Raw genomic sequence first — 14,957 nt, 5'->3', positions numbered from 1 at the left:
AGAAAATAAAAAATAATAATTAATTTCCAAAAGAAAACATTTGGTTTAGTTCACGAAAAACCATTTTAGAGTAACAAGGTAAACATCATATTAAAGCCTAACACAATTAAACATGCTCAAACACAGTACGAAATGGAATAAAGTCTTGAGGCATAGTTCAAAAATATAGCAGCGGAAATAAGGTTTAAAGAGAGTCAAGGATGACGTCTATGTATGAAGACACAACGCACCCAAAGTTCCTAGGCCAACTCAACATCCACCGCAACATCCCGCTCAACCTGCACATAAAGAAAACATATGCAGGGCTGAGTACTTGTTGTACTCAATGGGCTCATGCCGAAAACATTTTATAATAGTTATGAAATACATACCAGTGATCTCGAGTTTTATATGTAGTTAAGAAATATCACGAGAACACAAAAATATTTCAAAGTCTGGCCACACAATTTAGCTCCTCACTTTTCTCATCAATCCATCAATCACAATCATCATATCACAGTGCGACGAAAGTGTGGCCACACTATTCGCCCACGAGACCGGCCGACTATCAAGGACGGCTCACGATCACACCAGTGTACACAGCCTGATAGGGTTTGCGGCCCTACTCAGACCCGAATTCGTTTCACAACATAGCCATATAGCTTAACGGAGCAAGCTCAGACGAACTAGGCATCAGGCAACAATCTCACAAACAAAATAACATGGCATGACATAACAAGTTAAACCACCCTTATAACACCACATCGTATTTTCGGAAAATAAAGAGATTTGAAAAAGAAAGCCCACCTCGTTTGCTTAAACAATTCAATATCCACTTAAGGCAACCCTCGTTCCTTGTGCTCACGTACACACAATAACCCTTGCCAAACCACAATACAAATCAGCCTTCCATCAATTCACATTATCATGCATGTCCTATCGTTCCTTTTATCATTCTCTTAAATTTACCCATCCCAACATTCATCAACATAAGGAAAACATGCCATAATATTTCTCAACGTGTCACACATAATCACGTCATAGGATACATTCCTAAATCATACATGCATCATATAATTCTCTCAAACTTGGCAACAAGTGATATTTCCACATAACAACAAATCTGGCAGAACTGCGCGGTTGGTTTGTAAAAATCACTAAAATTCCATACGACCTCATATGACACTAAGATTTGGTCACAACATAGAAGACACATTCAAGTTCATCCAGTTAAAATTCCACACTAAAATCACATCATTTGGTCAGTCAAAACAATAATGTAACTCTCTGGTCGGAACACAAAAATTCTGGCTGCACTGTGCAGTTCCATTGAAAAATTTACCAAAAATTCAGCCGATGTCCAATGAGGCTGAAAATTTCACACAACTCAGAAGACACTTCAAAATTCAGCTAGTTCAAAATTCAAATCAAAATGAGGCCATTTGGTCGGTCAAATAGAAAACGAAACTTTTTGGGCGAGAATACAAGTTTCTGGCAGAATTGCGCAGTCAACTTCAAATACTCCATCCGTCCCATTAAATATGCAACATTTGGGAATCGGCACGGGTTTTTATGTAGGGTTGTTTTATGAGTTAATGAAGAGAGAGTAAAGTAAGAGAGATGAAAAAGTAGAGATAGAAATATTTCCATTTTAGGAAACGTTTCATTTTTAATGGAACAAACTAAAAAGAAAAACGTATCATTTCTAATAGGACAGATGGAGTATTTATTAAAAATACATCTTTCATCAACAAGGGCTGAAATTCACACACAACACAGAAAACACCTTGAAGTTTACTCAGTTAAAATATCGCACCAAAATAAGATCGTTTGGTCAGTCAAACACACGTCGAATCCACTGTCCGAACACCACAGTTTTCAGGTTTCACAATTTCGGATTTGGGGTTTCTTCCTCATTCATCCAAACACAATTTTTCATGCTTCCCACACACAAACATGCTTCAAAAGGTTTTCACAATCATGTTCTCATATAATCACACATCATTCACCAATGAATCATTCAAACTTCACACATATTCATTCAAAATCGCATATTCACAATTCTCCTCATACAAAACACAAATTCCCGCCGATTAATTATGCGATCTATGATTCATACACTCACTATATGCATGAGGGAATCAAGAACAAGGTTTCAATGGAGAAGATGAGGAAAATATTTTAGTTATACCTTCTTGAATCAAAAATCAAACGGTAGAAGCAAGTATTGACGCGATCCGTCGGGATCTCTTGAAAAATCCAACTCCAATGGATGCAAGAACAAGGATGGAAGGAATTTTGGAGAGGATGAAGAGAGGGAGGAGGGAGGCGTGTGAGGGAGAGGGAGAGAGAGAGAGATTGACGTGTGGGAGAGGGAGAAGAATGGGGGCTAGGGTTAGGTTTAGGTGATTTTATAGTTCTAGGTTTAATTCACACCCAATTAAAATAATTAAATTGTGGGAGGATAAAATAAAATCCTACAATATGGAGGAATAAAATAGGCGTGTGAATGGGGGAGAATTTTTGAAATTTGCTGATTTAATTAGCAAGGAAAAATAACAATATTTACTTTGAGAGAAATATATTCACAACTTAGGAAATAAAATAATGGATATTTCATAAATAAGGGAACAAAATAATTTAAATCTCCAAGTAGAAAGATAAGGGAGGGGCGTGTATTTTGAATTATGGGAAAAAGAAATATTTAAATCCTCAATTAAATGGGAATATGATTTAAATTTGGTAATTTTTTTATAGAAAAAGACTCCCATAAAATAGGTAACAAATAAATAAATTTCCCCAAGGCCCAAACAAACATATGGGGTCTGTGATATGGAGAGCAACACAAAAGTATAATAATCACATCCCCATTTAATTAGGCATAGGTATTTATTTGATATTTATTTGTATAGAAGGGATTCCACAAAAATAGGAACAAATATGATTTCTCCAAAATAGGGAAGGGGCGAAATTTGGCTTTAATTGCCACAAGGAAATATTTCAAATCTTAATTTAATTAGGGTGAGGAAATAAAATGTGCTATGATTTAATTGGATTTAAAATAAAAGAAGAGAATCAATAAGGCACCAATTAAATTAAAAGAAATAATTCATCCTCCTATTAAATAGGGGATTTTTTTTTCGAAAACTCCCAAAAGAAGTAGGCTAGAGTTCGAATTTCATGTAGCACAAATTAGGGATAATTTGGTTTGGATTTAATTTGGATAAATATCCCAAAACAATTTATTAAATCCAAGAAGAGAATATTAATTTCAAATTATTGAAGTGGGCCGAAAATTCCCAATTAGAATGGCTAGAATAAAAATACATGATCTCACTTAATTAATTCCCAACATCGTAAAATATAAAAATATCGAACACTTCATTCCACATCACTCATGGCAATTATTTCACATAACTAACTCAATCACATAGAAGATGAATAAATTTCATAAAAGAAATTTTCACTTGACATCCACAATAAAATAAAAGTCACAAAAATTTTGGGGTGTTACACCCATGGATTTCTATACCGTTTCTTGGCCAGAAGGCAGAGGACACTAGGGATGTCAATGTAGCCCGTAACCCGTGGGCTGGCCCGAATAGCCCGCCAAATTTATAGGGTTAGGGTTGGAATTTCTAGCCTGATAAAATCAAAACCCGATTAGCCCGCACCCGATTAACCTGCAACCCATTAGGGCCAGACCCGAAAACCCGATGGGCTGGCCCGAAAACCCGATAAAGTTTCTATTATTCTATTTTTTTTACTCCTAATTCGACATTTTATTGATTAATTTTACCTAAAAAATAACTTTCAATTTTATATTATATATACAAACTATATATTGAATTTTTATTAATATAATAATTGATAAATAAATTAAAAACTTCAAATTCACAAGAAAAATATTTAAATTTCTAAAACATGCATTAAAATTCTACGAAATATCTGAAATATTAGTATTTGGTCATGTTTATGATTGAGTTTAAGCATATATCTCAAATATATCATAATTAAATGTTTTACATTGCATGAATATTAGTAATTTTAATAATTATTTATTGGGTTGATCGCATGTTAATATTATCGGTAGCAACCCGATTAACCCGCTGGGCTAGCCCGAAACCCGAGCTTTTAGGGTTAGGGCTGAGCTTTTATAACCCAAAAGAAATCACAACCCGATTAGCCCGCACCCGATTGACCCACAACCCGAGTAGGGTTGGCCCGAAACCCGACGGGCCGGCTCGATTGACATCCCTAGAGGACACCACCAAAACCTGAAAATGTCAGAAGAAGACGACGTTAAAACCGGCGAACTCAAACTCAAGGCAAGCAAGAATGTTACAATAGCATTCAAGCTAAATGGAAGAAATTATCCACTGTGGTCTCGGCTAATGCGAGTTGCCATTGGAAGCAGACGGGCCCTAAGGCACATCACCGGAGTGCCGGAACCACCGAAACCAACCGATAAGGAGTATCTGGAGTGGGAGGAGACCGATTTAGTGGTCTTCTCCTGGATCGTGGACAATATGGAAATCGAGATCGTCGGAGATTTCGCACATTATCAAAGTGCGAAGGCAATTTGGGAGAGCTTGGCCGTGACGTACCAAAGCACATCAGATTCGTATATGCTATACGATTTAGAAGACAAAGCAAGCTGGATCGTTCAAGGGGACATGGATCTGGAAATCTACTGGAGAACCCTGCACGGAGTCTGGATCGAAATTGACCGATGCCAAACCAAAACAATCACCTGTTGTGACAAAGGAATCGGTGAGTACCGAAATATAATCAATACCCGAAGGCTTTACAAATTCTTGGCGGGACTGAATTCCTAATTCGAAGGAACAAGGAGGGATATCCTCATGGAGAGTCCGGTGCCACCAGTAGACGTCGCGTACAGATGGGTGAAACGGGAAGCCACCCGGCTAAAGATCATGCCGGTGGCGGATAAAACCGGCGCAGCAAATGGAGTAGGCCTCGGATTTGGAGCCCGGAACACAAGATTTCCTCCTCAACCGGCACAGCCCCGCCTCGGTCAGAACCTCGCCGTCACCAACTACCGCCGCGGAGCAACCAAAACTAACAAGACGAAACTATGGTGCTCAAACTGTGTGATGAACAAGCATACTCGTGAAAACTGCTTCAAACTAATCGGTTTTCCGGAGTGGTGGGACGAAAATCAAAAGGGGAAGGCGAAGTTAGCCATTGGAACGGAGGAAATCAGCGGAACCGAGACTGTCGCCCGTGGGCGAGTCACCGACGGGGGAGCCACACGCGATGGCGGTGACAGACGAGGAGAGGAGATGGGGCAAGCGGCCTTCGCCGGTCAGTTCGGGGGAGTGGAAAGCGGCGGAATCACTGAAGGAGGTAACGGGCTAGAGCTTCAAAAACCTAGCCCATATCATGACTTAAAACTTGATCCTCCAACTTTCCAGAAATTACAATCTGACCCCCGAATTTTGCTACCTGCCCCCCATACTTTGATTAATCCAAAAATGAACCCCATGCTATGTGATAATTTAGCTGTTAGCCCCAATAGTTTTGAAATATTGCATAACCTGCCTATTGCATGTGCGGTACAACATAAGTGTAGGACGAAAGATGATATGTGGATTTTTGACTGTGGGGAGACTGATACTATGACCCATGATAGACATGATTTTATGAATTTTTGTAGGACTATGAAAAGTCAGATACAAACTGCAGATGGGGAATTTATGTCAGTAGAAGGGAGTGGAACAATTGAGATATCCCTGACGTTAAGATTGTCAAATTGTCTTTATGTTCTGAAACTGTCACATAAGTTGATGTCTATTAGTCACGTGACGAAGGAATTGAACTGTACATTACTAATGCATCCCAATTTCTGTGTATTACAGGATATCAGGATGAAGAGGATAATTGGGCGTGGCACTGAGCGTCAAGGCCTCTACTATGTTGACGAGATGGCTCACCAAGGCAGTGCCGCAATGCTGGCTCACGGATCTGCAACTCGAGACGTTTGGTTGTGGCACAGACGTTTAGGTCATCCATCTCTTGGTTATTTTAAACTACTTTTTCCGAATTTTTCGCATCTTAAAGATTTTGAGTGTGAATCATGTGTTTTGGCGAAGAGCCACAGACAATCGTTTAAGTCTACTGAAACTCATGTTAAGAGTCTTTTTTCACTTGTGCATGCTGATGTTTGGGGCCCCGCGCCCGTTACTGGTGATCATGGTTTTCGATATTTTTTATTATTTGTGGATGATTGTTTAAGAATGACGTGGGTGTATTTTTTGAAAAACAAGTCGGAAGTTTATGAAAAATTTATCCTTTTTTACAAACTAATCGGGACCCAATTTCAGACAACTATAAAGGTCCTTAGGTCTGATAATGGGAGGGAGTTTGTTAATCGAGAAATGTCAGATTTTTTCGTAGATAAAGGGTTAGTTCACCAAACCTCGTGCCCATACACCCCTGAACAAAACGGAGTAGCCGAAAGGAAAAATAGGATCATTATGGAAATAACTCGTGCTTTGTTTTTTGACTCTAATGTTCCTAAATTTTTGTGGCCTGAAGCTGTTGCTACGTCTGTTTATTTGGTGAACCGTCTCCCTACAAAAATCTTGAAAATGAAAACCCCGTTGCAGCTTTTATCTTCTCTAGCCGATGTACCTGAACCCCTTACCCTACCCCTTAAAATATTTGGGTGCTCTGTGTATGTTCATGTTCCCAAACACGAAAGAACAAAATTTTCCGCGTGCACCATAAAGTGTGTTTTTTGGGGTATGGAATAAATCAAAAGGGATATAGGTACTTTGATCCATCATCTAGGACGATTATAACGACCATGAACTGTAATTTCTTGGAGTGTGAGTACTACTACACCAATCTTAGTGGTCAGGGGGAGAGTAGAACTTTTGATAAGACAAGTGGACCCCTAAATTGGTTTGTGCCATCACCAAGCGAATCTGCTGCGGAACCAACAGAGACAGTTAGTACTGCCGCCGAGCCCGTCTTGTCCCTGGCAGAGCCTCCTCAGTCACCCACACCTGATCATCCTCCTCCAGTGATATCTGAGGTAACCACTGAAACTGAGGTCAATAGTACAGATATTCCTAATGATACTGATGCAGAAGGAACGAAGAATGCCGCAATTGATGGGGATACTGGACAGTACATACTCCCAGACAGAAGCACAAGGGGTATTCCACCCAAAAGATACAGTCCCGAGCGTATATCAAAGAAGAGCAGACATTCGGTGGCGAATTTGGCAATGGCAAATCTGACCGAAATGGCAAAGGCCTTTATGGCCGCATTATATGAGGAAGAAGAGCTTCCTAGAACGGCAGAAGAGGCAATAAAAGTCCCACATTGGACAGAAGTAATGCTTGTAGAAATGAAGGCACTAATGAAGAATAAAACGTGGGAAGCGTGTATGAGGCCTGAGGGATCCAGACCAGTGGGGTGCCGCTGGGTATTCACAATCAGGAGGAAACCAGATGGGTCGATTGATCGCTACAAAGCAAGACTAGTAGCGAAAGGTTATACTCAAACCTATGGAGTCGATTATGTAGAGACCTTCTCACCAGTAGCAAAGATGAATACTATCTGTGTACTGTTCTCCATTGCTGCGACGAAAAACTAGCCACTACATCAGTTTGATGTAACTAATGCTTTCTTGCATGAAGAGCTTACTCGACCAATCTATATGGAGGCCCCACCAGGATTCAATGGAGAATTCAAGGCAGGGGAAGTGTGTAAACTCAAGAAGACACTTTATGGTTTGAAGCAGTCACCAAGGGCATGGTTCGGACGATTTACGGAAGTAATGAAGAAGTATGGATACAAACAGAGTAATTCTGATCATACTCTGTTCCTAAAGAAGAAGGAAGGGAAGATCACATGCCTGATTATATATGTGGACGATATGATCCTTACTGGGAATGATGAGGAAGAAATCGGGCAGTTAAGGAAGAATCTATTTGCTGAATTTGAGATGAAGGACTTGAGCCTACTAAAATATTTACTAGGTATTGAAGTAATGCGATCCAAGAAGAGGATATTTATAAGCCAACGGAAGTATGTTTTGGACCTCTTGGCTGAGACAGGAATGCTAGACTGCAAGCCCGCAGAGACCCCAATGATGCATAACCATGGCCTTCGACTGATTGAAGGAGCCGAACTCACTCACCAAACGAGATATCAACGACTAGTGGGTAAGCTTATCTATCTCTCGCATACTAGACCTGATATTGCGTATGCTGTGGGAATAGTCAGTCAATTCATGCATAAACCACAAGTTGATCACTGGGAAGCAGCTTTGAGAATCGTACGCTATTTAAAGGGAACGACAGGGCATGGGATCTTGTTCGAAAATCACGGGAACTTGAAGGTGCATGGATTCACATATGCAGATTGACCAGGGAACCCAAATGATCAAAAATCCACTGCGGGGTATTTTACCTTCGTCGGGGGTAATTTGGTGACTTGGTGAAGCAAGAAACAAAATGTGGTAGTTTTGTCAAGCGCAGAAGCAGAATTTCGTGGAATCAAAAGTGGAGTAACAGAGATCCTATGGCTAAAGAAGCTAATGACATAACTTGGCCTAATGCCAAAGGAACCGTGCAAGCTCTTTTGTGACAATAAAGCAGCGATCAATATATCTGAAAATTCGGTGCAACACGATCGTACAAAGCATGTTGAAGTAGACCGACACTTCATCAAAGAGAATATAGAAGCAAGGGTTATAGATCTCCCATTTGTCTGTTCAAATGACCAGTTGACAGATATCCTTACGAAGGCTGTAGATACGAGAAGTTTTAGTGAAGTATTGGGCAAGTTAAGAATGGGAAATTCCCTTACTTAACTTGAGGGGAGTGTTAGAAGATATGCAAAGATCACGGAAGATTAATGCGAAGATCACGAGATCAATTACAATGATTCTTCCCCTAATTATAGCTAGGGCAAATCATATTTAAATCTTACCATATGTAAAATATCCTCTACCTATTTTAGGCGTGTATCTCCTCTCATTTGTGAATATACGAGAATGAATATGATCTCCTCTTTCAACAGATAGAATTGCTAGTGTATTTTCAGTAGGGTGGGCTGATTAAATTTTTTTCACTTTAAAACAATATTAGGTGGATGATAACTTATTATTTTATATAAAACAACATAAAATGCAATAGTAATTAGCAACATCAATGATAATATTATTATTGGTCAGGCGACTGCAGACGACCATTAGATGGCAAAATTGTAAATACCTTTTTCCATCTGTAATTAACTGTAATAAATTTTTTGTCGCAACTAAGTTGAGTCGGATTCAATTTTTAGAATGTCATAATTAAGTTGAGTGATTTTCTTTTTTGAAAAAATATATATTAAATCACTTATTGTGTTCTCTCTCCTACATTAATCTATCTTATAATCTCTCATATTTTATTTTATTTTATTTAAATTAATTTTTTATATCATGCATTTAAAAGAAATGTGTTGATACCAAATGAATATTAATTTTAGATAATAAAATTTGAGCATAATGAGTTGATGAAAGTCTGTTATATAAAGTAGTAAAACAAATGAAACAATTATTTGGAGATGTACAGAAAAAATACTATATAAGATAATTATTCGCAGATGATAATATTGGTGTCATATTATGTATTGTGCATTTAATATTGTTGAATTGACCAAACAAGATAATATTGGTTTCATATGTATTGTGCATTTAATATTGTTGAATTGGCCGAATTTGGATATAAGGACAAATTGGACAATTACTTTTTGTCAAAAAAAAAAAGAAAATGGTTCAATTATAGTGAGATAATTAAAAAAGGAATATCTAGTGATTTGTGAAATATGGGGTGTGAGATGAGTCAATGTGTTGTTACGGGACCAACTCTATATTCATATTCGTCCATAACTATGCACCACTTGTTCAATTTTTGTTGTTTTCGCATTTAATATTGGCATTTTTAGATTGATTCTCGTACGATACTAGCATATTATTTTTCTAACGAGTATTCACTAACTTCATGTGTATTTTCATTGAAAAGCTCATAAATATCACCCTAAATAAATACATTGTCAAACTGTCCAAATATTGAGTTGCTACTATGCATATATATATATAACCTTCCCACTCATATATTAAGATTCAAAAATAAAAATTAGAAACAAGAAAACACCCAAAATTATGTATTTTTAGACAAGTAACCCTTTTTATACTAGTACTACAAGATAAAGATTGATAGCTTAATTTAATAGACTGACTTAAACAAAATTCAATAGTTTCTAAGAAAACCACACGATATAGCTATGAATTTCCTACAACACAAGACCAATTTTACACTGCCATAAATAAACCACAAACAAATGATTCAGGTAACAAAAAAGATTAAGGTCCGTACCAATTTTGATTAGTAATTTTGATTATATTGGAGGGTAATGTACCAAATTAATTTTGAGCAAACAGTTGCACTAGTTATAATCTCAAGTCTACAAAGTAACCACTATTCCCAAATATGAGTGACTCGAATCACAAATAAAAATATAGTCACCACTTTATTATAGTCCTACTATATGATTGAAGATTGCTACTACTATTATAATCTCAAGAGCAGAATTAATGTGGAAGCTGAGATTGTCAATAACAAGAAACACCATGTATACCACTTTCCAGCTCCAAGCTCCTGCAAATAATTATAAATGAATTGCTACTTTGCAAACCAAATAATCTGAGAAGAGACCCAGTACCTTAAAGGAGAAAAACGAATATGAAGTAGACGAAGATTTAAGTCCATATGATATGCTCCCGTCTGCTTTAAAAAGTCCATAATATTTCTCAGAGGCAGCACCTTGTTTCAAGTCCTCGTTGAATAACGCAAATATGTACGCTTTTAATATATGTTTCGGCCTAAGTGGAGTCCCTTTCCTCTTGGCTAACCTTTTACGCAAATTGAAGTTGTACGTCCTCGCATTACTTGGCGTTGCAGCAGCAGCCTCACTTTCGTCCCCATGAGAAGCCCAACCCGTTTCCGTGATTATAACTTCCATTTTCTTGAATCCAGCATCCTCTAAAGCTGCATAAGTTGCGTCTATCTGAGCATCCAGCAAGTTATCATAATGTAAATCAGTTTTCTCATCATCTATTCCCTTATTCGGCTGAAATAGAGCATAGTTTATGTCGATTTTCCCCTTGTTGTACGTATAGGCCAGAAAGGGATACGCATTGAGACAAAACGGAGATCCAATTTGCGAAAACAACTCCAAGAGAGGCTTCATCAACGGAGCAACAGCATCCGTGAAAGTACAAGAAGAAGGAGGGTAAGAATTCTCAAAGACGGCCTGTGAATGAGCTGTGGAAATCTGAACTGCTCCATCTATTCCGAGCTTCTTCGTGGCATCGTATATATTCTTCACAGCCCCCAATAAAGCTTGTGAAAGATCAGCATCATTTCCCAGAACTTCATTCCCTACAGCAATCCCGACTATATGCGTGTCAGGAAGAAATGCCTTCACATTGTCCTCGACCCAAGTCAGGGCATGGTCGGGATTAGCATTCATTTCTTTCAATAAACCATTGTTAAGTCCAACCACCAACTCCAGTCCAGTTCCTTTAAAGGCATTGAGTACACTGTGATCTGCATCGTAAATCCTAACGTTCTTGATCTTTGCAGCCCTAAGCAGCGTTACAACTTTATCGGGTGAAGGGATGTTATCTGCTATCCTACCGTAGTTGATCCCAAACGTCCCAGTAAATGCCATAGCTGCAGCAGATAGTGGAAAACAAGATAAGAAGCAAAGACTCGTTCATCACTTGCAGCATTAAACATGTGATAAGTATTTAAATCCATCAATGCACTTGAATTGCCCCATTCATGAGCATACAGCCCTAACAAGATAATAAACAAGTTATTCAAATTTATGAAGCCAGATTTACAAAATCACTTTCAGCTCAACACGAATGAAAGATTTAACAACACCAACTTGAACAGAGACAGAGTAATAACCCAAATCTGATTTCATATGCCGAGAAAAGTACCGACTGATCTGATTTCAGTTTCAAACCATTTTCTAAAAAAAAACTAATCAAAACATACAGTACTAGTATAAAATTAAAATTATAACACATCATCTTTCTTGCAAAACGCGACCGTGATCGATCGATGATCCAAAGCAAGCACATCTAAATCAATAGCATATTTGAAATCAGAGCTCCGAAACCACATAGTATTTCAATCATGTTCTTCCCAAAAACAAGGTGCTGAGTTAAAGAAGAAATCAATAGTTACCATGGCGCACGAGAAAGAAAACGAAGAAGAGAAGTCCAAGAATCCTCATCGCTTCAGGAAATTCTCGATTACTACTTCAAATTAAAAGCTTCTAAATCTTCATCCCAGGCAGAAAACCAGCAACCGATTTCTCAAGATTCCAATATCAAGACTCGGCTTAACAAAATGTTTGAAAGCAAGAATGATATCACAAAACGGGGGTGGCCGGCGGAGGTTTAAGGGGGGGATTTGTAACGGTCGTTTTCTTCATAGTCAAGAGTTAACACAAAACGATAAATTAAATAATAGAGCATAGAATTATACGAATGAATAATCAAAACGTATGCAAGCGGTGATTGGATTTTTCTTCTCCACTTTGTTTTTATTGACTTCAAAATCTTTCTCATTGATTCGTACTACTCGTTATTCTATTTAAGCTTAATTTTATTTTTCATATTTTAGTTTTTGAATTGTTTGAAATTGAAAAAAGGGGGATTATGATTATTATATTACGCCAATTTTTTTTTTTTTTTCACGCTCCATCAGATTCACCACTTTCCTTTATACATGCACACCCACGTGTCTCGACAATGGAATCTGGGCTTTAATTGTAATTGTAATTGTAATTGTAATTGTAATTGTAAATTAAATTTAACATTAGAAAATATTAATGATTTTAGATGAATTATACTCCAACTGGTGTAGGGCATAATAAAAAAGAAAAGGCTGAGAAAGACTTGAAATGTAATGTTTAATTTATTTTATTTTTTAAATAGTTACCTTTTATCGTATAGTCGATCTAACAAAGACTGCTTAGGCAACATAATTTTCCGAATTAACAGTAGTCTGATAAGTCTTACCCATCCAAAGTCCGAACACGTTTTAGGAAGATTATATTGTTACTATTGTCAATAGTCAGCATCGGCGGATGCAGGTGGGGTCGAGTGGGGTCGGCCGACCCCACCGTCGACCCCGGAGAACCGCCGGAAAACACCTTCCTTCAGCTGCCGACCCCACGACGTTAGAGCTTCTGCCCCATCCCCATCTAGTTTCACAATAGAGGAAACTTTGGAAGAGAAAAGAAATGGGAGAGAGTCGCACGACGGCAGCGGACGCTGTCGAAGGTGATGGCTGTGAGACAAAGTCCATCCATTTTCTTTTCTCACTCGTAATATAATAGAAGAGAGAGATTAGGAGGGAATATGTTATACATCTTTACATAAAAAGAAGGAAAGAGGCGTGTCCAACTGGATCATACTTAATTCTAGGAAATAGGAGTAGATTTTATATTTACCACTACTTTGACCTATTGCATTACCTATTTTCAAGCTAAATCAAACTAATTAAAAATTTTAATTTATCTCTAATTATTCTAAACGTTTATCTATTAAAAAGGTTTAGTCATAATTTATTACTCCCTCCGTCCCCCAAAATTCGTCACTATTTGACCCGACACGAGTTTTTTAATATATAATAGAAAGTGGGTTGAAAAAGTTAGTGGCATGTAAGTCCTACTTTTATATATTAGTTTTAAAATAAAATGTGAGTGAGAATGAGTTAGTGGAATGTGGGGTCCATTACCAAAAAAATGGTAAAAGTGAAATGTGACAAATTTTTAGGGACGGGGGAGTATAATCTTAGTAATTTAAATCAAATCAACACAAACCTAAATTTTTTCAAAAACTAGCTTAGTTTAAAAAAGAAAAGGTTAAATCTTGTTATTATACTAAATTCTCAATTCTTCTTAAACTAAACGTTACATAATATTTTTCCTATCTAATGAACAAAAATGCTCATATGATCTTTTAAAAATGATTTAGTCTTGCACAATTATTTTTTCAAGGCAACCTATATTTGACATAATTTTGTAATTAGTGAAAATTAATGTGACAAATTAGAAAAAAAATGAAATATTAAGGATGACTGATTGAATTATATTTTGATAGTATATAGTGAGAGAAATTTACTCCCTCCGTCTCTAGGAGATAACCCCTTCCTTGGATGACATAAAATTTTATGACCTTATTTTATGGAGTATGTTAAGTAGAGAAAGTAAAGTATGAGAGAAGCAATAAAGTAGAGATGTCTCTAATTTTAGTAATGAGTCATCTTGATTGACACAAACTAAAAAGGAAAGTGTGTCATCTATGATAAGACCAATGGAGTATGATATTATTTCAAATAAAAAAAAATTGAGTTGTTTTCATCGCGCGCAACAAAAGATTGTAGTAAATTCCTTATCTCGCCCGACCCCACGATGATCAGTTCCTGGATCCGCCCATGATAGTCAGTCCAGATAAGAAAAAAAAGAGAGAGACAGTTTAATCACAATTTATTTTTATCGACATCTCATTAAGGACACAACCTACTTTTGTAATCAAATTCTCATCTTATTAATAATTCTGATCATAATAAATTGACCAAAGGAGCCTAGTCAAAATAACCTGCTCAACAAAAGCTCTTTAAGAGAACATCGTAATCGTGAAGATCAATTTACTGATATCTTTAATACATTCACCTATTTTTCTACCAAATACTACTACTAAAATATGAAAATAACCCTCTCTCGCCGCACGCACATTTACATTTATCTAATTTTGGAAACCTCTACATACATGTTCACCTACAATATAAAATAATTTATTAATTATTTGTACTCTAAATATCTTTGTTCCTAAGAGCATCTCCTATGGCGCCCCTCCGGTAGGACGTCCG

The 14,957-nt window shown here is 37.3% G+C and overlaps 1 protein-coding gene across 1 annotated transcript; it reads right to left on the bottom strand.

Annotated features, from left to right (window-relative positions):
- Positions 1-10,426: 10,426 nt before the first annotated feature.
- On the bottom strand, positions 10,427-12,610 carry LOC121804856 (glucan endo-1,3-beta-glucosidase 11-like). Its single transcript, XM_042204554.1, has 3 exons — positions 12,264-12,610; positions 10,726-11,738; positions 10,427-10,661 (listed from the first exon to the last, which is right to left on the bottom strand). Exons 1-3 carry the CDS (start codon positions 12,310-12,312, stop codon positions 10,575-10,577), a joined length of 1,149 nt encoding a protein of 382 aa, XP_042060488.1. The 5' UTR covers positions 12,313-12,610; the 3' UTR covers positions 10,427-10,574.
- Positions 12,611-14,957: the final 2,347 nt, after the last annotated feature.

The sequence above is a fragment of the Salvia splendens genome, chromosome 5 (assembly GCF_004379255.2).
Source record: "Salvia splendens isolate huo1 chromosome 5, SspV2, whole genome shotgun sequence".
Classification (NCBI taxonomy): domain Eukaryota; kingdom Viridiplantae; phylum Streptophyta; class Magnoliopsida; order Lamiales; family Lamiaceae; genus Salvia; species Salvia splendens.
The sequence above is the reverse complement of the archived record's forward strand: the minus strand, read 5'-3'. Positions and strand labels throughout refer to the sequence as shown.

Coding starts and splice junctions, on each gene's coding strand:
- LOC121804856 (XM_042204554.1), bottom strand. CDS start 12,312: ATGAGGATTCTTGGACTTCTCTTCTTCGTTTTCTTTCTCGTGCGCCAT. Junction 11,739..12,263: donor TTTCTTTCTCGTGCGCCATG/GTAACTATTGAT, acceptor TATCTGCTGCAG/CTATGGCATTTACTGGGACG. Junction 10,662..10,725: donor ATTCGTTTTTCTCCTTTAAG/GTACTGGGTCTC, acceptor AATTATTTGCAG/GAGCTTGGAGCTGGAAAGTG.